The sequence below is a fragment of the Pteropus vampyrus genome, unplaced genomic scaffold, assembly GCF_000151845.1.
Source record: "Pteropus vampyrus isolate Shadow unplaced genomic scaffold, Pvam_2.0 Scaffold46, whole genome shotgun sequence".
In the NCBI taxonomy this organism is placed as follows: domain Eukaryota; kingdom Metazoa; phylum Chordata; class Mammalia; order Chiroptera; family Pteropodidae; genus Pteropus; species Pteropus vampyrus.
Genome location: NW_011888827.1, coordinates 4111481 through 4133889, shown reverse-complemented (window position 1 = coordinate 4133889; position 22409 = coordinate 4111481). Strand labels below are relative to the sequence as shown.

The 22409-nt window shown below is 37.5% G+C and overlaps 1 protein-coding gene across 1 annotated transcript; it reads left to right on the top strand.

Annotated features, from left to right (window-relative positions):
- The first annotated feature begins 4567 nt into the window (after positions 1-4567).
- LOC105291496 (pancreatic triacylglycerol lipase) lies at positions 4568-20221 on the top strand. Its single transcript, XM_011359313.2, has 12 exons — positions 4568-4628; positions 5755-5909; positions 6472-6594; positions 8569-8703; positions 9421-9532; positions 10774-10893; positions 10977-11096; positions 11606-11724; positions 13824-13953; positions 15021-15129; positions 15712-15876; positions 20152-20221. Exons 1-12 carry the CDS (start codon positions 4583-4585, stop codon positions 20219-20221), a joined length of 1404 nt encoding a protein of 467 aa, XP_011357615.1. The 5' UTR covers positions 4568-4582.
- Positions 20222-22409: the final 2188 nt, after the last annotated feature.

Genomic DNA, 22409 nt, shown 5'->3' with positions numbered 1-22409 from the left:
TCCTTCCTTCCTTCCTTCCTTCCTTCCTTCCTTCCTTCCTTCCTTCCTTCCTCTCCTTAATTCCTTTTCTTTTTATTTTCCTCTCTCTCTTCTGCCTCCTTTCATTACAGCTCCCAGCATCCCAGCTGTGATCTCTAGGTATGGTGAATTTTGCATCTCTACCTATTTGCTCTCTCTTTCTGCTCAGCAACATCTGGAAAACCTTGTTATTCCATTCTTTAAGCACCTATAGTTGAATCCCATTCAAACCCTTTGAGAGTTCATATTTTGAAAGGAGCTCACACTGGCTGGAAAATGGGTCAGATGGTTATACAACAAGGTTGGAAACCTCAGAGAAGCTAACCAGATACATGAAGTCTTATTTGCAATGTTAAGAAGAGTACATTTGATCTAGAATTATGCTATCTAATATGATAGGCACTAGCCACATGTGACAACTGATCACTTGAAATGTGGCTAGTGCCACATGTTAAAATAATATTGTCTATTACATACATTATTAAAATATATTTTACCTATTTCTTTTTGCTTTTTCTTAATGTGGATAACGACATATTTCTATTGCACAGTGCTGATCTAGAAAGCACAGGGCAAGGGAAAGGGGCTGGGATTCTAGGAGGGAAAATGGCATGGCCAGTCTGCAGTTTAAACCTAACTGTTAGGCAGTGTGTGAAGGACAAACAAGAGAGGGGACTGTCTGAGGAAAAGCAATTAGAAAATGACTGTGATGGCCCAGGAAAGGAATGATTATCATAGGCAATGTCACAAAAGTTGTCTTTCTATGTGATAAAATTGCCATTCTGCTGCATTATTAGTAAGGAAGCTAAAGACAAATAAAATAGATTATCCAAAAAAATATGTATGTGACTTTGTTTTGGAGAGTGTGTGTACATATATACACACGTGTGTATATGTGTATATATATATATATATACGTGTGTATATGTATATATACACACGTGTGTATATATGTACACACACACACACATATATTAATACCTGCTGTACTCATTCTTGACCATTTTTTAGATCCATTCTATACTAACACAGCCTCGAGTACATGGCCTTTTGTGGATACACACAAATGAGTCATCTGGGGCCGGTGGAAAGAATTTGCCTCTGCAGAATTAGCTCTGCTACTTGCCAACCGTGTGACCCTGGGTATGTTGCTTAAACTCTCTGAGTCTGGTTTTTTTTTTTTCATAAGCAAAATAGCTAAAGTTTCTGCAAGTTCTGTGGAAGATTAAATGCAAAAATTTTGAAAGTGTGTAAAACTAATTAATGCTATAAAATTTAAGTCCGCTTGTTATTCTGTTCTACAAAGTAAACCATTTTCATGCATAACAGGAGAGTTGACTATAATTTTACTCTCTGGTCTGGGTGAACTGAAGCCCCTCACATGTGGCAGAATGGTTTCTCTGGAAGGTGTGAGATAGCAGCAATCCCAGATCAGTGCAGTCTTCTTCTACTTGGGAAAGTTTGGCATCCCCAGGTGAGAGTATGCCATCCCTCCCACCAATGGCCCTAGAAGTAGACTAAACTGGCTAAGGGAGAACAGGCCACCTTTTCTGAAGGTTAAGTAAATGAGACCTTGTCTGGCTCACAGGCTGGTTATCTGGCCACACAGGTGTCCCAGGGCCTTTCTTTCCTCACCTGGAGTTTAGTATCACAAGGTTGCCAGAATCAGAGCCTAAACATATGTCTATATTTAACTCCTCTGCAAACAGAACTACTGGATTAGAAACGTCCATGTTTGGCCTCTTTCCTTGTAAATGTCCAAGGTTGCAGAGTCAAAGCTGAGTCAATGTGATGTAATGCTCTGCTGACTCCAGGAATGATTTTTTAACGAAAGCCCACTTTCAAGTCCATGAGACGCTGGGGAAGGAAGACCATGGCTCTGTCATCTTTTACAGGGCCCACCTTCTAGCCCAGAGACTAGTGGGGAGCAGGGTTTTGTTGGGAACTCCAGTCCACCTCCCTGTGGGACCTGAGAGTTTCCTATGTACCCAGCAGACAGAACTGCTCCAACCACACATAAGTTACATCTGGGGGCCCAGGTGACATCAGGTGAATTTTCATTAAACCCTAAGATATTATATGGCCACAGATTGCTTGTGAAACAATGAACACCATTAGGACTGAATCGAAAAATGCCAGTTAAAATTTTACCAAAATGCAGTGAAGAATTGAGCAACTTTTATAATTTTGAAAGTTGAAGAAAAGGGGATTTTTAAAACCAAGAATTAGGAAAAAAAATTGTCAAAATACTAATGTTATACATAAGTACTATCCAAATCTCATGATAAAGCATTAAGACTCAATGTCTGGTATTTGAAGTATTTTTGGAAGTCGGAGAAATCATTGTACGATAAAATAATCTCTATGGGTTAAGGTAATGCTGGTTGCTATAACCTTGAAATATCAGTGGCTTAAAACAAAGGGAATTTATTTCTTAATCATGTAAAGTTCAAAATGGGTTTTCATGATTGATGGGTGGCTTTCTTTTAATCAGGAAACCCGGGCTCCTTCCATCTTATGGCTCTGCCAGCTTCAACATATGGCCTTCAAGGTCACTGTACTTGTCTGCATTAAGCCATGGAAGGGAAGACACATGGAGGATCATGTGTGGGTTTTTATGAACAAGACTGGAACTGCTGCACCCCTGTGCACTCACATGTCATTGGCCAGAAGTTGATCATGTGGTCCATCTCCTGCAAGGGAAACTGGGTAAGCGAGTCTAGCTCTATTCCCTATAAGAAGAGGCCAGGAATCTCTGACACATATTCTATAAACAGATAGTCCTACAGAGTCATGTTAATGGTCTGAATGAAACAATATGGTTCATAAAATGGTACAATTCAGCTAAAGAATTCAGCAAAATTGAATCTAGGGAAGGTCATTTCTCTAGAGCTGACCTGGTTAGACCACTGTTATGTGCAATTCCTTTCTTAGCTTTCATAACAGTTTAGGAAACTGAATCTTCTCAAAACATTCTAAAATGTGAACCTATTTCAGTTTATAAAATAATTCCCCATGGAGTCTAGTCTCTGTCTCAGAATTTGGTTACTTTTGGTCTTGATTCTAAAGCCTATGTTGAACAAAGTTCACCCTAATTATGAATTAAATTTTGTAATATCTAAAATGCCAATTTGAAATTTTGTGAATTATCTGGTGATTCACACAGGATATATTTTACTTCATAGTAAACCCAAGAGTGAACATTGGCTCACCTTTCTTTTGTTGTTTGCTTGTTTTGAGTAAAAAGGGCTTCAGAAAAATCTTTTTTTTTTTTTTTTTACTGTGAGATTACGCGGACAGTTCCTGCTGTAGCAATTATGCAAAATAAATTCCTTTTCATTTTCATTCCCTCATTCGTTCATTCATCAGGGATGTGTTAAGGGCCTGCTATGTCCCATCCATGGAATTTCTTCCTTGCGACTTTGGCCCTGGTCATAACACTTCCCTTGCCCAACTTTTTTGAACTTTCCTCATATACAAATAATTTTGTTGTTTTTTTCTGTACCTGTAAACTTTATCAGGGAACTGAATTATTTGACCATTTTTTACCACAAATGTGGTAATTTTGTATGATTCGATCTATATCTGTGATGCAGTCAGGCTAAATAGTTCTAATCTCTTAAAATTATGCTATCCCATTGCAATCTTTTTTACAATTCATTTTAAGCGATCTATCACCAACTATAAATATTCCAGTTCTTTTCTATCAAAAGTGTCTCTTTCAGATGATTTTTCCCAGACCATTTTTTTCTAAGTTAAATTTTATTTTTCTTTCTCATACATCATTTCATTTAATGGTAGGGTCACTAATTTCACGTCTATGCTCTTAGAAGTGCCCTCAATTCCTTTTTTTAGTTCATCTATTTTTTTTTCCATGTTATTGTTAAGAAATAAACTAGCTCTAGGGACTATCAAAATAAACTATTAACTACTTTTGTAAAAGGAATGGATTCTCTTGAAGAAAAGCCTGTATTTCACTGTTTTTGAGGGTAAGGCAAGGTAATACAAAAACTACCTGACTAGTAAACTTTTAGTATTTGTTTTCAAGATTGTCACTATCGAATCTGTGAAAACAATTTAGTTTCACACGCACCCACAGAACTGCACAGAGTTTTAAATTTAAAAAAAAAAGGGCAGGCCAGAGCCTTTACTGCCACAAGATGACGGTGATTCTGAGCACTGTATAATCATATTAGGAAAGAACCATTCATATCCACCCTTTTCTCATCTTCCCACAAGTACTGTGGGAAATTTCACATGCTCTATCAATTTTGGTTTATTTATGATTAAGATTAGAAATACAGCCTTGGAACCTCCTCTCTTTGCCTGTCATTTTTCCATGGAGCTGCTCAAAAGATAAGGATTGCCTATAAAAGGACCTTCAGATTCTACCTGTTTGTGTGCAGAATCCGACGAGACTGCCACGGTGAGTCAGGAACAGATTTTCCAAGCCTAATTTATTAGCATTGGCCATTTCCCCCCAGAGGTCTCACTGAACTTGAATTCCGCCAATCTTTGAAAAACTTATTCAGCCAAACTCAATCATATTTTTAACTCTGTTTAGATGCTGTTGATCTGGACACTTTCACTGCTGCTGGGAACAGTAGTAGGTAAGTAAGCATATTATGTAGTGCTGGAGAAGAATCACTGCTTAATACTTTTCAAGAAGAGTTATGATGGCCAAATTCAAGATATTATGAGGATATATAATAGAGGGAGAAAGATGCATGATCAAGAGTACTAGAGCTTGGGGTAAGGTTGTCAGATAAAAGCTAAGATGCCCAGTTAAATTTGAATTTCTGATAAACAATAAATGTGTGACAATTTTAAATAATGTATTTATCGTTTATCTGAAACACAAATATAGTTTGTGTTTTTACTTGCTAAGTTGAGCAACCCTAGCTTGGAGTCAAGTGTGGGGTTTGAACCCTGTTTCCACCAGCCACAAATGTATTGCCCTGAGCAAACTTCTTAACCCCTCTGTGCTTTACCATCATCATCTGTGAAATGGGCATATACGACCACCCCTCTCATAGGATCACCGTAAGACTTCGGTACGAGAAGTCATGTAAATAACCTTGCTTAGCACCTGGCACATAGTACGATTTCAAGAATGCAGCTCCCGTAACAGCCACTGCTCCTATTCCTACTATTAACCTAGACTTTACACTCCTCAAGACCCCTTCTTTTGTGTTGTGAGGTAACATTGAAGCCCAGAGTTGGGCTTTTCTGTTTGATTTTTTGTGAGCAGCTTCTTCATGATAAGAATTCAGGATGACCCTCAAACATAGGCCAGAGACCAAAATATTCAGCAACAAGGAGATAACAAAGTTGTGGCATTTGCATGAAACTTAAGCCCTCCACCCAAAGCCAAAAGCCAGAAGATAGCCTCATCTCCTCTACTAGGGCCTAGGGCACAAGCTTCTTTCTTGGGCACTAAGATGTCTTCTAGTGATTCAAGGATGACCTCGAAGTTGAGAGGCTAAACAGGACCCAGCACAGAACTGGACAGAGACATAAGGAGAGTGAGGTAGAGATGAGGAGCAGCAGCCTGTCTTTAACTTGGATATTGTCTATTGAAGCTGTTTTGTGAATGTGTAGATAGAAAGATCTTTGGGGATATGAAGGAAGAAAATATGCCAACAATGTAATCTAACTCATATTTTGGCAAATAAACCATTGAAAAGAGCATTCTAGTTAAACTAATATCCTTGAAACATTTCTGTGTGACTGCAGGAAAAGAAGTCTGCTTTCCAAGACTTGGCTGTTTCAGCAATGATGCCCCATGGGCAGGAACTTTGCAAAGACCCTTCAAAGCACTGCCCTGGAGTCCAAAAGAGGTCAACACCCACTTCTACCTATACACTAATGAGAACCCCAGCAGCTTTCAGGTAAGAGTGCTCATCGTTTTCAGAACTGAGTTCCATCTGTTTTGTGTGATAAGAATATACTGACCTTTAAGTCTTCTAAAGAGTCCAAATCAGACAGTGGAATTTACATGTTTGTAGACTTTTAGGACCATGAGCTTCAGTATTATTTTATGTAACTGTTTTATAAAATGTCCATTAACTTGATATTGTTTTTATCCTACCTCTCTGGTACCATTTAATAAATATTCTAAATATTATATATAATCTTCCAACATATTTTATATATGTAAAATCTATGTACACACACACACACACACACACACACACACACACACCCCTTTCCTTTTGTGGAAACAAGACTTCTACCACCAACATTAGAGCAAACGTATTATCTTAAGTTGAGCAAAAGTGTCCTGAGATCTAGAAAGTCACGACTTGGTGGTGATTGCAAATAGCTTGGTTAAGACGAGAGAACCTTACTCACAAGGCAGTCTTCTCCTACCTACCACCTCTCTCCACATACAAACAGTTCTATTGGATACTACAAGAAACTTGGCATTAAACAATTTTTTCCCCCAAATAGAAAATCACTGCAGATCCATCAACCATAGAGGCTTCCAATTTCAAAACAAACAGAAAAACCCGCTTTATTATTCACGGATTCCTAGACAAGGGGGAAGGAAGCTGGCTAGCGGATATATGCAAGGTAAGATGTTGTCATCTCTTAAGGGAAGATTGTTTCCAAAGTGATAACTAACCATGGGGAAGGCACAGGCCCCAGCCATTCAGGATATATGCCGGCCACCGTGACACTTGAGGAGCCTCTGAGCCCACTTGGCCTGGATTATCCAGCAGGTGGAAGTGGCCTGGAACAGTCAGGGCGGCAAAGTTAGCAGGTGTTTGGTGGCTCTGGGTAATGGGTATTCAATAACCATACAGAGAGATTTCAAAATTCAGCAATGCTTGTTGCTCCATTAATAAAAAAAAAACAAAAAAACAAAAAAAAAACATGAATTGCATTTTCAATAGTTTTTAATTTTTTCATTAGGTTTTAATTTCTAAGTGAAGAGCTAAGATAACTTATTTTACCCAAACTAATGATTTTCCTTTGATTTCACTTGCTTCTTCGATCTCCTCTGGTAGTAACATCTAGGAAAGCTATGTAGGTTTTCATTTCTGGCTTCTGTCGTTTAGACAGTAGTGAGCCTATTTTCTTTAATTTGCCTTTGGCTATGTGCCCTGTCATACTGAAGAATTAAAAGACAGAAAATCAAATAGAACAAATTTTCGTAGTAACTGCTAGATAACTGCTTGAGGAATATTATCATTGATTCATTTATTCATTAGGGTTCCGTGGTCAGCTGTAACAAAAAGGTGCTATCATTTCTTCCGAGAGCTCAAGAGAAAAGACACTAAGGTCCTTATAAACCATTTAATTTCAGACCTGTCTTATGACTCAAACCAAAGGCCGACTTGAAACAACTCCGGAGAGTTTTCGCTGACTCTGAAGACAGTTAAAATGAGCAGGCTAATTCACTTTACAAGTTTAGAAATAATCAGTGAAACCATAATTTGTCTTCTAAAATAATTTAAAGCTGATGATCATTGGGGGAGAGGGTAATACTAATTTCTATACAACAGTGAAGAAAAAAAAATAAGTGATCCTCAGCTCAAAAGTAATGTAGATTTTTACATATGTGTATACAATTTATTGCTGAGATCTCAAAAACAGATGTGTTTTTCTTGCATTTGATCTGTCTTTGACAACATTGTTACACCTGATGGAGAAAATTGAATTAAACTAGAAGGTTAAAGTCTTAGATTCCAGTTTAACTCTATCCTTAGCTAACGGCGACATTAGCAAGTTGCTTCCACTCTTTGGATTTTTCTATCTGTAAAAAGAAAGAGTTGAAGATGATTTCTAAGATTGTTTCTTCATTCTTCTCAAACTCTCCTTGGAAAAAAAGTGGGGATGTATGTAAATACACACAAACAAACAAAATTCCTGTCAGATCTAACAACATCCATGAAACTATCATTGACAGCCCCCCATCAAATAAGGCTTCTGAGAGGTTATGCTTTTCTGTGAAATAACTCTTCAGTAATATACAATAAAAAACGTTCATCCAAAAACTTTGATTAGTTTTTCCAACATGGAAAAGTTTACTCGTTTACTATCAATATATTTATTTAGGAGGATCCTAATATCGTCTTTCATTTATTCATTAACTTATTTATTCAATAAATATTTATCGAGCCCCTACTATGTGCCAGGAACTGTTTGAGGCACTGAAGATACAGCAGTGAGCAAGGCAGGCAATGTCATGGGGTGTATTCTAGTAAGGGACAATGTAGTCTTATGACATTATGATGCTCTAATGAAACAACCCACTTTACCACATTTTACAAGACTAAAACAAGTCTCCATGCAACCGTTGCAGTAAAATCCCAAGAATCCAGTTCCCATTACAGCCAAATTTCAGTTTGGAGCCAATGTGAAACTTTAAAAGGGATTCTGTATCCATAACAGGCTAGAAGTTCTGTTCATTGCTTTGAGATTAAAAGCAAATGTGATATTGTACAGGTCAAGGAGGGAATTTATCCTAGTCCTCAAATGTGTTAATCAGGAATTAACAAAGATTCTGAATCATTTACCTATTTATCATGTCTCTCCCACCAGAACTTGTTTAAGGTGGAAAGCGTGAACTGCGTCTGTGTAGACTGGAAAAGTGGCTCCCGAACGACTTACACACAAGCTGTACAGAATGTCCGCATTGTGGGGGCAGAAGTGGCATATTTGGTTGAAGTTCTTCAGGTAACTTTTGTATAACCTCCAGGTTATGTAAACGCCCATGCACATTATTCTCTGGACTCTTCAAAAAAAAAAAAAATGCTGTTGGTATAATAATTGCTAAAGACACTTCTCTACTGAGATTTGGCTTTCCCCTTGGTTGAAAAAAATGCAAAAAATAATCTAGATTTGGGCTTTATCAATATGCCTATTAAGGTCAATAAATGTGACATTATTCAAACAACCAGGTAAGTTTTTTCTACTGAATTCCCCCAGTATGTCTTTTAATTTTACCAGTTATTAAACTAAGTTGACTTGATAATATCAATCTCAAGATCAAACTCTTTTTTTTTTTAAGAGAAACACAATGATAACAAGCTAACCTGGTTTATTAACGCAAAACTGATAAAACGTTAAACTTGAATGTGCTTAGATAGTTGCTTTCATTACTGTTTTCTAATCCAAATACTTGCTTCACTACCTCTTGGTAACAATTCCTCATATCCACCAAATATTCTCTCTACGTAGTAAAACAACCAAAAAGAACACCTACTTTCATCAATTTAAATGTTAAACCCATCACCATTTTCTATTATAACTGAAAAAAAAAATGTATGAAAATCAATTGCTTTGAAGGGGGTGGACACGTCTTCTTAAAACTCAAGCTTTCAGGTGTCCCCTTCTTCACCCATCTTAACTTTTGCAGTGTTCAAAAACATTCTGAAGTTTTCTTTCCAACAGTCAGCGTTCCAGTACTCGCCTTCTGATGTCCACATCATCGGCCATAGCCTGGGGTCTCACGCTGCAGGGGAGGCGGGAAGAAGGACCAACGGGACCATTGGACGGATCACAGGTTGGTCGAAACAGTAAAAGCTGCAAAATTAGATTAGATGTAGCCGATATGACTGGAAATTTGGTGCAGGGTGCAGCCCTGCTTTTTACCTCAGGAGACGGGTTTTCACATTTTCTGGATTGGGCCACATGATCAGAAGTCACCATGTGCTGAGGCCTTGTGAAATTTTTATTTATATCGATCTTCAGCCTGCAGAGCCCTATTTAACATGTAAATATTTCAAGTGACAAAAATGTGAATTAAGAACATCTGGAAGTCTTATGCGTATCTATTTCCCCCTTTTCAAACGTTCACAAAGGACAAGTTTCATGAATAGGATAAATAACATAAAGAATGAAATAAATAAATTGAATTGAATCCAAAGAGCTCAAAAATGTATAATTAATTATATTCTGCTTCAATAGCAATTGATAATTAGCCCAGTTCTCATCAACCACAACCACAGATTTGAGGCAGGTAGACAGGTGGCCCTGGGCTGCCAGTTCTGCGTGCCACTAATTAGATAAAAATGTATTACCTTACGAATCTCAGACTGCTTGCCTTGGCCAATGGAGTCACATATTGAATACTCAGGTCCTAAAATTGCCCAGTAACTTTATAAGAAAGACTTTGCTGTCCTGGATCTGAGAGATGACTATTTCAAGGAATAGCCACTTTCCTCTCTCATCATCCCACTCTGTCTTTGACCTCCTGATTTTCTTCTTAATACTCTGGATAAGATGGTTGCTTTTGGATCAGTGGAGGCATCTGGAATGTCTATTGATAATTTGCTGAAGAAAATGTTCTTTCCCATAGTCTGTTAGTGTTTACAAGAGCCTGCTCAGTCAGGCTAACTGTGCAAAGCTGTGTTTGGTCCTGGTGACTGTGAAAGCCAAGGTCTTTGCCCTCATGTGAGTTTACAGTGCAGTGAGGACTCTTTTTAAGCCTGAAAAACTTTTAGGAGTCTCCCAGAGTCTGGCTCTTTCCTTGTAACTGCTGCTAGCGGCAAGGATTGTCCCAGGGACTGAGCATCCATAAGTAGAGCAAAATTCCATGGTTTGAGGAAAATTCACTTTAATGCAAATAAAAATTAGAAACAGATTACTCTTCCAAAAATGGAAAGGTCAGGGAAGAACTAGCTTATCTCTTTCATGCATAACTCATAACTACCGATCCTTGCACTCAGTTCTACAGCTAATGAAGAAAAACAAGTGTGCATTTACAATGATAAACGTTAACATGACACATCCTGTTTATTTTAGGATTGGACCCAGCTAAACCTTCCTTTGAGGGAACACCCGAATTAATCCGATTGGACCCCTCAGATGCCCAATTTGTGGATGTGATTCACACAGATATTGCTCCCTTAATCCCCAACTTGGGTGAGTTCCTCAATTCATCCTCCTAGAGTGTTTTTTGAGTCTATACGTTAACATTAACTCTCCCACATTTTTAAATTCCTCAGGGTTTGGGATGAGCCAAACTGCAGGACACCTAGATTTCTTTCCAAATGGAGGAAAAGAAATGCCTGGATGTCAGAAGAATATTCTCTCTAGTATTATTGACATAAATGGGATCTGGGAAGGTAAAACTATTACATACACAAAGAGATTGTCTTTGGGGGAAATTTATGTTTTGTTTTGCTAAACTTGCTAAATATTTGGTATTGTACAGGTCTCACATTTTCTATAATAAAAGACTTTTAATTGTATCCCCAAGATATAGGTTTTCATTGAGGAAAGTGGACATGAGGAGACTGTAGGAAAGAAAATGTATTTGTAGTCAACCTTCCCTGTTTCTAATCCAGTGAATGCATTACTATATGGACCAATCTTTTCCTTCTAAAGTGATTTCTTCCATTTAAAAAAAAGAAAAGCTATTTTGCCATTAGTCTTGGCATAAACTGTTATAATTTTAACAGTATTTAACTTCTGATTTCATCACAAATCATAGACTTAATAAATGATTATGTCTTGTGACTGCCATGAGTTCACACTAAATAGAGAAATCTATTCAACAACTGTATTCTGATTGTGACATTAATCTGGAAAAATTAAATCTGTCACTGATGTGGAATCATGTCTGATTTCCAAGGCGCTTCTAACTTTGTAGCATGCAATCACTTAAGAAGCTTCAAGTATTATAACGACAGCATCCTCAACCCTGATGGCTTTGCTGGATTCCCTTGTGACACTTACAAAGCTTTCACAACAGTAAGTATACTCCACTTTGCACCTAAAGAACTTCGTGACCATCACTTCTCATGACCAATGTGGTTCACTGTTCATGGCATGCATTCAGTGACTGTTACTATATGACTACCACGTTACTTATACTGTTAATCATACAAATTTATTTTAATAGTGATAAGGGACTGGAGAACTTTAGAGAAATGGGCTTGTCCACTGAAATTTTCCAGGTCTGCCTTGTTCTCTGTCACTTCTATGTGTATCAGGTAAATGTTCAAACTTGTTCTGGAAATAATTCTAAGTAAAAAAAAATAGTCTATAGACATCTGATCTTTGACTACACAATACTGATAGACAAGGAAATCTTACCTTAAATGCTGACCTTATGAAACTACATAATAATAGGCATGTGGATATTTCTGTGCAATCCCATAATCACCAAGGTTTCTTTTCTTTTCTTTTTTTTTAATTTTCATCTTGACTGGTATTTTCTAGATATCTAGGTTAGGATCTTTAAATGTGATCTCGAATATGACCTATCTATTGCCTGGTTCTTTAAAATTGCTTTTCTTTTCACTGTACTTTTTTTCAAATAAAAATGTATGATGTATGTAATTTAATAAATAAAATTTCATACCAGATGAAGTCACAATCTCCGAGGAGATAGCATATCTATACCTTAATATAGAAGAGAGAGAATCTGAATCTTGGTTTCATCTTTAAATTATTGAATGATTTGGGGCAAAATACTTAGCTTCTCTAAGGCAGTGTCTTCATTTCTAAATGTAAATAATAATATTAAACTTCAAAGATTGGGTGGGTGGGTTTAATGAGATGACATGTTTTAATTGCTCAGCCCAGAACCTAAAATATAATAATTAGCATTAAACAAATGTGTGTTTTTTGGGGGAGGTGCATATTTTATTCACAGGGCAGCTTGCATGTACACCAACAACACCCCTCTTTCTCTGGTCTAACTTTATTTTTATCTTCTTCCCAAATCCCTTTTCTCTAGGTAATGAGGAAAACAAACTAAGAAGCTTTAGTTTCCATTTAGTTAAAACTTAATCTGACTCAATAACATAAACAGTTTTTTCAGGTGATGCTCAGACACTTTTATAAGAAAAATTCTTGATCTTGCAGATTTCTCAGCCTTTCTCTCCAAGCTGGCAATGGGCAAAGTAATCGTGGTGGTGGTGGTCAGAGGGGAGAACTTGTGGGTCCCCATTACTGATGGGCTCACAGCAAATGTCTGCTGATGAATTCTGGGTGCGTCTGCTCTTCTGACTCGGGCAATCTCCTCAGAAAGCTTTGGCCATTCTTCCTGGCTGTCTTAGTCTCTTCTTACCTCTTGTTGGATGTAGACCTGAGACTCGGCTCAGTCTCCATCTGGTCCATTGATCCAGGAGTCCACCACTTTCTCTGTTGTGGAGCAGCCTTGCCCTTCCATGGTGGGAATTGTGGTGTTTGTCCTTCCCACTCTGTTCTTCCCTTTCTCTCTCTTCTCATAATTCCTTGGTCCAGAAAGAGAAGATATTTTCCTCTATGATATCCATCTTTTCTAGATCCCAATCTCATGGCTAAGCCTTAACAACCAACTGGGAGTATTTTCTTTCCACACTGAGAATTCTGAGATCTGAATTCTTCAGACCTTGAAGTACACTAAGTGAGAGCTTAAAAAAAAAAAAAATTGAAGAAAACCTGATTTTTGAGCCTATTATCTTCTTACTGGGTCCTATTTTGCATATCAGAAGCTGATTATCACCTCCTGCTCTTTCTCTCTCAATCTTTCCAAAATAAATTTCTAACTACCTACAGGCAGATGGATGTCTTGGGGCAACTGGGGCAAAAGAGAGAAGATTAAAGCATGTATATAAATTCTCTTTTGTGTGATCTTTATACTGTTTTTGTTAGTATTATGTTATTTAACAGTGAAATTGCTGATTTATCATTGTAAATAATGAGATGCATTTTTAACCTTTCCTGAGACACTGTTAAAGTCTTCTTTTACCTTCAGAACATAATTGCCTTTAGAATACTTGAATTGCAACAACATGTGGGAAAAAATGATGCACGATTAAAAGAAAGAGCATCTTCATTCATCGTTTGTTTATTTTCCCTAGAACAAGTGCTTCCCATGTCCAAGAGAAGGCTGCCCGCAGATGGGTCATTATGCTGACAGATTTCCTGAGAAAACAAGGGAAGAAGGCCAGAAATTTTATCTAAACACTGGTGATGCCAGCAATTTTGCCCGTAAGTTCCTATTTGATCTGCCTTAAATGATTAATATTATGTATTTTGTCATGTCCAGTGAAATTTGTTTTCTGTACAAAACTTTTAAATACCTCTCCCCTGCATGGAAAGATAATCAAATGCCATGTGCTCAGCTAATTTGGATAGCAGAACAGAGTTTGGGGCCTAAACTCTCAATGATACAAAAATAAGTTTGTTCACATTGATTCTGGTGCTGAATTCAGGAGGCTTCTTCTGCTCCAATCTCTTTATATTTGGTCAAAACTTTCACTGAGAAAAATTTTGTTCTTTTGTACAAGCCAAAAAGTAATCCAGGAGAGAGATGGCAGAGGTTGTGGGAATGGAAATAAGTTGACAGATTCAAGAAATATTTAGGACTATAGAACCCATGGGTGATGGAAATTAGAGGATGTATTGGTAGTGAAGCATGGGGACAGACTCCAAGTTTCTTTTTGAAGTCATAGAGGAAGAAAACTATCAATGGGGTTAACTGCATTGTAAAACTAAAGCCGAAATTTATCCCCTCCCGAGACTAGCTCAAAATAGCAAAAACTAGTTCACTAATGACTAGTACCATAAATAGGTTGTCATCTTTTAACATATTTCCATTAGCAATGGAAAGTTGAATCGTAGAATTTTAAAAGCAAATGTAGACTATTTAGACAAAATGATGGCAGTACTCTAAAACGTGATCTGTGAGAAAACGAAGTAATGAAGAAATGAAGATGTCGCACTCTACTACTTTTCCACAATGTTTTAATATAGAGTTATTTTGACATTCAAGAATTAATTGTTAGGTTAAAATTTTGCATGCAAAATATTTCTTTTTCCCTTGGCTTGAAATCTGTTGACTTTGGAAAGATTCTGTGCCCTTCCCCTCCCCCAAAGCCTACCCTCTGAACACTTAGATAAAGGACTATCTATGACTATATGATTAGAAGGATTACCAATATTATATATGAATTATTTAAAGTTCAGCAGTAGTGGAATCCAAGTTAACCTGTTCTCGGTGCATCTTCTCTACAAGCAGACATTCTGCAAATTCCTCCCCTCTCTTCCCCATGCAGGTTGGAGGTACAAAGCAAATGTGACTCTGTCTGGAAAGAAGGTTGGGGGACACGTGCTGATATCTTTGTTTGGAAATAAAGGAAACTCTAAGCAATACGAAATTTTCAAGTGAGTAAAACTTAACTTTAAGCTTCTTAAATGTTGAAATACTTCCCACATATGATGTATGTTATGGACAGCAGAATTTATTCACTAATATGTGAACATACAGTGTGGCCACATGTCATTAAAATGAAGAGATTATGTCACCCTTGCACCTTAATACATTTCTGAATTTTGTCTCTAAATTTTTTTCTCTGCTATTTCTAAGAAAACCCCTGATATTTATGTTGATGCATGGTATCTGATTTATAAACATTAAATAATTATTATGTCCACAAAACAGCTGGATGAAGATAATATAATAATGTCATCATTTCTTAAATTATGTTAAGATTGTGCCTAAAACATGTTTGAAGTTTTATGAAAGTAAAAATGACTTTAAAGTAATTTGAGTTGTTGATGGCAAATGAACTACCACTGAGTTAGCGTACATGACTGCATTTATTTAATACATTAGAATGACAAATGTACTATCAATCCTCTTACTAGAGATGCATTATAAGCTGGGTTTAGAAACATATCTGTATATATTTACATGTAGATTTATGTACACTTATGTATGTTTTTATTAACTTTTCAACTCCCAAGGGGCTCTCTCAAGCCAGGCAATATTCATTCCAGTGAATTTGACTCAAATGTGGATGTTGGAGATTTGCAGAAGGTTAAGTTTGTTTGGTATAACAATATGATCAACCCAACTCAACCCAGAGTGGGAGCATCCCAGATCATCGTGGAAAGAAATGATGGAAGAGTGTAAGTAATAAAATTCTGAAGAGATTTATAGTTCTATTCCCACTGAAAGTTTACTTTAAGTTAAATCTCCTACATGATTCTCCCACATCCCAGCCATAGCTGCTTCCTAATATCTTTTATTTCTTTAAAAGAAAATGTCGAACTTTAGGAAAACACTTGGATAGGTGTGTAGATGTGTGTTGTGTTATCTAATACAAGTTAGGTGTTAGAATGAGAATTTGGTTTCATAATCTAAAGTGAAAAGAATTATTTTATTTAGCAGCTGTGCCTTGTGGTATGTGTGAGCTTAGTATGTGTATCTTCCTCAAACTTCCTGAGTTGACCAAATTGTCACTTAAATTATCAGAAAAACGCTTAATTTGTCAAGTAATACAAATAGGCTGTTCTGTATCATTGGCCCTCCTAGTAAAGACAAAGGTCAAGGCTTAGTTCTAACCAAAACTGAAGTGTGTGTGAGTCAAAGGACATTTACCATGGTGAGCAACCAGAAAAAGTGAGCTAAGAACGACGATAATCATAATAATCCCAATATTAGCCCAGTGTGTTGAATATAAAACCAAATTCCGAGGCACACTGATATGTTTCTTGTGTCATCATATCATTCAGTCCTCATAAAAGTCTAATGAGGGAACTTTTGCTTCTGGAAATGATCGAGTAAAAGAGACTAGATTTACCTTCCCAATTGAAATGACCAAAATTTCAGACAAAATATTTGAAGTAGCAGTTTCGAGACACTGAACATCAGGCAACAAAGGAAAGCGATCCCCGAGAGACGAGAAACTAATAAGGTGGAGCATCACAATTGTCCCAACTTACTGCCTGGAGAGTGTTTCCAGGATGTGGCACAAGGAGGGAAAATTCAGGCAGGGCCCAGTGGACTCCCTGAGTTGAGGAGACAGAGCTAAGTATTCAGAAAACCAAAGGCAACTAGATTTCACAGGACAGAGTACCAGAGAGGCGAGATCTACAAGGAGAATCTCAGAGACCTGGAAAGCTCCCTTGATATTCAACAGAGTACTGATCAGCACATGTGTGTGGAGAAACTAGCCAAGGCCAGTGAAACGTCCATCTGAAAGGATGAAAGAGAACAGGACCCAGCACTCTTGCAGGGCTGGGAATAGTACCTGTTTCCACTAGCCAAACCAGAAAAGCTCATAAGTCATGAAACATTCGGTAGCATATTAGGAAGGTCTTCCCTCAGTGGTGGAAAATAATTAGCCTAGACTGAGAAAGACCTGGAAATTTCAAACTGTATCCAAATAACTTAACTGCAACCCAGAACAGAACTCAAGAAAATTTACAGGAATATAAAATTATCCAGCAGCAAACAGGCTAAAATCCACAATATATGATGTTATATAAAAGTTTCTTGGGTATACGAAAAGTCAGGACGATACAACCTATGATGGAAAGAATAATCAATCAATCGAAACCAAACTGGAACTGATACAAATGTTGTAATAGCAGATACAGACATTAAAACAGTTATTAAACTTGTATTTCATTTGTTCAGAAGGTCAATAGAGGCATGGCATGTATGGAAAAAGACCCAAATTGAATTTCTAGAGATGAGAACTATAACATTTGAAATAAAATTATACTGGATGCAATGAACAGATTAGACATTTCACAAGATAAGATTAATGAATTTGAAGACATGATAGAAAGTATCCAAAATGAAACACAGAAAAAAAGAATTTTAAATATGAAAACATCAGTGAGCAGTAAAATAACTTCATGAAGCATGTTATACTTCTCATTGAAGACTCCAAATGAGAAGAGACAGAGAAATATATCTGAAGAAATAATAGCTCCAAACTTGAAAACTTGAAAACTTTAAACCAAGAGATTCAAAGGACATAACAAGAAACAAGAAAACCAACCAATACACATCAAGATCAAATTGCTCAAAGCTAGTTATAAAGAGAAAATCTTAAAAGCAGCCAGAGGGGAAAAATACGCATTACGTATAGAAGAATAAAAATACTTACAGCAAATTTCTCATCAAAAACAATGCAAGTGAGAAGACAGAGAACCAACATCTTTAAAGTACTGAAAGGAAAAAATTGTTAGTTAACCTAGAATTCTATACCCACAAAATAGCTTTCAGAGATGAAATAAGACTTTTCAGATGTACTAAGGCTGAATTTATCACCAGCAGGTCAATATATTGAGAAATATTAAAGGAAGGTGTTCAGGGAGAAGAAAATGATACCAGTTGGAAAAGATTCTACAGAAAGGAGTTAAGAGCATGAGAAATAGTAACTACAATGGAAAATATATGAAGTCTTTGAATATTATTATTTAAGTCTTTAAAGATAATTGACTTTTTTAAGATGATGACAGTTCAGGGGGTTTAATTCATGTATAAGTAAAATATATGATAACAATGCCATAAAGGGTAGGAGGAGGGAAATGGAAATACAGCATTGTAATGTATTTATACCACATGTAAATTGGTATAATATCACTGGAAAGTAAAATGTGATAGGTTAAAAATATATGGTATGAATTCTAAAGCAACCACTAAAATAATAAAACAAAGAACTGTAGCTAATAAGCCCGCAAAGGAGATAAAATGGAATTTAAAACAAAACAAAATATGACATAAAAAGAGGTAGAAAAAGACAAAGGATATAGGGGACAAATAAGATAATAGACTTAAACCTAACCACATCGATAATCATATTAAATGAAAATGGTCTAAACACAACAATTAGAAGACAGAGATTGTCAAGTTGAATTTGTAAAAATCAATACCCAATACTCAAATGGGCTTTAAATATAAAAATACACACAGATTAAAAGAGAAAGGACAGAAAGAGACATAGCATTAGTTATTAGGAAAATGAAAATTAAGACCACGATGAGATACTACCATGAATTTATTTAATTGACGAAAATTAAAAAGATTGACAGTTCAAAGTGTTGGTGAAGACATGAAGCATTTTAAGCTCTCATACACTTTAGGTGGGAATATAAAATGATAAAACCGCTTTGGAAACAGTCTGGCACTTTCTTAAAAAGCCAAACACACACCTACCTATGATTCAGCCATTTCCATCTTAGATATTTACCCAAGAGAAAAGTAAGCATGTGTTTATACAAAGATTTATATATGAATATTCATAGCAGCTCTTATTGCAAAAGTCAAAAACTAGAAATAACCCAACACCCACCAACAGGAAAGGGGTAAACAAATCATGGTCTAGCCACATAATGGAATACAGTGAAAAGGAATGAAATACATGCATCAACCTGGATAAATCTCAAAATAATTATACTGAACAAAATTATACTGAATGAAAGAGGTTAGACAAAAGAGGGCATACACCTTTGATTCTATTCATACAAAATTCTATACAATTCAAATTAGTCTATAGTAACAGCAGATCAGTGGTTGCCTGTGGGGAAGGAAGGTGTAAAGGGATGGGAAGGAATACTTACGACAAGCAGAAAAAAAATTGGGGGGTGATAGATATGTTTACTCCCTTGATTGTGGTGACGGGAGGTAGGTACTATAATTATCCCCATTTTTACAGATAATTAAACGAAGGCTTAGTGCTAGAATTCATATGCAGGAAATTTGACTCCAGCAAATTCTTAACTACCACAAAACAAATTCAGTTCACCTTTATTCATATACAGCTATTGTTCGCCCTTCATGTCTTGTGTCCCTAATCAATATTAGTTTTTAACCTTTAATTTGCCATTGGTGAGTCTGCCAACCATCAGACCACAGGGAGGGAAATGAGGGTGTAGATAAAACAGCATTTTCTGAGCACTTTTATGTGCCGGGAACTTTACATAGGCTTATATATTCTATTAAAGAATATGAGCCCCAAAGCATCCTAAATGTTCGGTCTTAATGATCACAATTAGTCATTTCACTTCAGTTATTGAATTAAAATAAGGATGTCTAGCCGATGTAACACCAGGACCTCAGAATTTTTTCTCTGGCCAATTTCTCATCACGCCACTGACCTTACTCTTCCTCAGTTGTATTGGTTAACAGTGTGCCAAGTGTTTAGTAGGTTCTTTTAGGATGTGACAAATGAGCCCTCCCTGTCCTTTGAGGTGTCTAATGACACCTCCTTCGTTTCATGCACAACCATGAAACAAAATTGGAAAGGAGAATCCAGTTCTTTATACAGAAGAGGTCTTCTCTTCGCCGGCGTCTGTACTCAGGCACAGCACGTGCGATGAGAGAGCAGAAAATGTTCTCGTGCTCAACTCTCATCCAAGAGCTGACTTTTCATTGTTTTCTCTCCGCAGGTTCAACTTCTGTAGTCAGGAAACCGTGAAGGAAGATGTTCTGCTCACTCTCAGTCCATGTGACTCCTGAATCTTATTGCTAATAAAATCTATTGGTGAAGCAATACATTTCTTTCTTTGTCATCATGTTCATTTTTCCAATGAAACTTTTAGATAAAGTGATCAAAATCCAAAATTTAGAGTTGGTCTGGAGAACCACAAATGTCTGTTGATTTTTTGCTACAGATTATGTGGCATTTGAGCTTAGGAATATTGTTTACTTGAGACTGGCATCCTGTCCGTTATTACTTTCACTGATGTCATTCTGATCACATAAGGCAGAGACGTCCAGGTCCAAAATGACCCCTTTCTGTGGGCTCACTTGGAAAGTACCCATCTGTGCCTCTTTTTCCTCTGTCTTAAGTTATGTGCTGCTCCTACTCAGACTTCTCAAGAGAGATGACACGAGAAAGTGAGGACTGCCCATATCCGACACTTCTTAACTGGTCTCCCTGCTCCCAGCGGGGCTCCGCCAGACCCTTTTCTCTCTGCAGCTTCTTCGATTTTTCTAACGCACAAATCAAGGAACCTCCCAATGGTTCCAGGATAGAATCCACATTCCTCAGGGGGCGTTGCAAGGCCTCTCTTGGTCTGGGTTTCAGCTAGGACTTTAGCATCACCTCTCACCACATTCCTTCTGGAACTCTCCATTCCGGCATTGTCCCCTAAGAGGGCCTTGACCTCAGATGCTGCTGGACCTTCCTTTGCACAAACTCTTCCTTTCTCTGGGATGTTCTTTCCCCTGTCTTCCTGACTATTTAACTCCCACTTAACTTCCTGTCTGTGTAGACATCACTTCTTCCAGGAAGACTTTCTTCACCTCCTTTACCCATACCTCTTAAAACAGGATTAGAGGTTAACCCACTACAGCCCCACTGTACCCAGGACTTCCTCCATCTCTGCACTTCTCTCTCCATATCATAATTGCTCATTTATTTTGCTTATATATACCATTTGTAAGTTCCTTAAAGGGTTTGCATGTTGTATGTGCCTGGTTCAATTGAATACAGATGAGTGTCAGGCTGTGAAAAAGAGAAAACGGCTTTATCAGAATAAAAGGTTCTTTGGAATTAAGTGACTTTGAGTATCCAGCTTAAACCAACCCTACTCTTTCCCCAGAATTCACAGGATTGTTCTCTCATGATATGACAAGGTATCTGAATGTTCTGAATTTCAAAGTGAAAGAGAAAACAAAGACAGAGCTGCTTGGCTGGAAGAAAGCAGCTAATCAGCTCCATTTGGACGTGTGGACATGGCAGATAATAGCTGGTGACCTCATTCTTTATCTTTGTGACCTTCGAAGAGTTATACGCTTTGAAGACAATAAAGCTGTCTTAAGTTCCTAAAGCTGACTGGGATATAAGTTCATTCAACATATTTCAGTTATTGTTTTTTAAAGGCCTCACCTAGAAATCTTTCCATTTGGTGTGGAATGAATTTTTTGGTCTAGGAGGCTCCAAAAGAGAAGCAGTTTAGACCCTAATCTTGCTAGGGTCTTGGTGCAATTATATCCTCCGGAACATTTAAACAGGAGCCAGTACATTAGAATACAGTGCGTATAGACAAATGTGGGAGTTAGGAAAGAATACACCCACAAATGATGTTGCATGCCCAAGAATGGTGACAGTGAGTCAATGATAGCTGCTCCCTTCTGAATCCCAGGCCTGCATGAGCTGGGTCCCTGTATTGGTTAGCTACCGCTGTATAACAAACCACCACCCAACTCAGTGGCTTTAAATTGTAAGCATGTTAGTAATCTCTGAGTCAGTTGGGGATGTCTTCTGGTCTTGGCGGATTCACTCGTGTGTCTGTGGTCAGAGTGAGTTGAGTCAGCAGCGCTGCTAGGCTCGGCAGGGTCTCTCACGTAATTGGGGGTCAGTTGACTTTGAGCTGGTCCAAGATGTACGTTTCATGACCAAATCGAGTCACACAATTAGCCAAGATTCAAGGGATGGGGATAAAGACTCCAGTTGTTGATGGAAGGAGCTGCAAGATCATACTTCAAAGGGTATGGCTATTGGGAGAGAGTGGGAAGAACTGTGACCATTTTCGCAGTCCATCTATTGCCATTTCTAACCTGCTTCTCCATCCTGGGGAAGCCTGGGGCTGCAGAAGGAATAGGCGTCAGGAGGGTTTTCACAGGGATGGGTCAGCCCAGGCTCCAGTCTCTGGTCTTCTTACACTGTCTTTTCCTCGCTGCTGTCATCAGAAGTGAGGGC

Excerpts from the sequence above, each read along its gene's own strand:
- LOC105291496 (XM_011359313.2), top strand. The coding sequence starts at position 4,583 with ATGCTGTTGATCTGGACACTTTCACTGCTGCTGGGAACAGTAGTAG. Across the intron at positions 5,910-6,471 it reads AGAACCCCAGCAGCTTTCAG|AAAATCACTGCAGATCCATC; the intron begins GTAAGAGTGCTC and ends TCCCCCAAATAG. Across the intron at positions 13,954-15,020 it reads TGATGCCAGCAATTTTGCCC|GTTGGAGGTACAAAGCAAAT; the intron begins GTAAGTTCCTAT and ends TTCCCCATGCAG.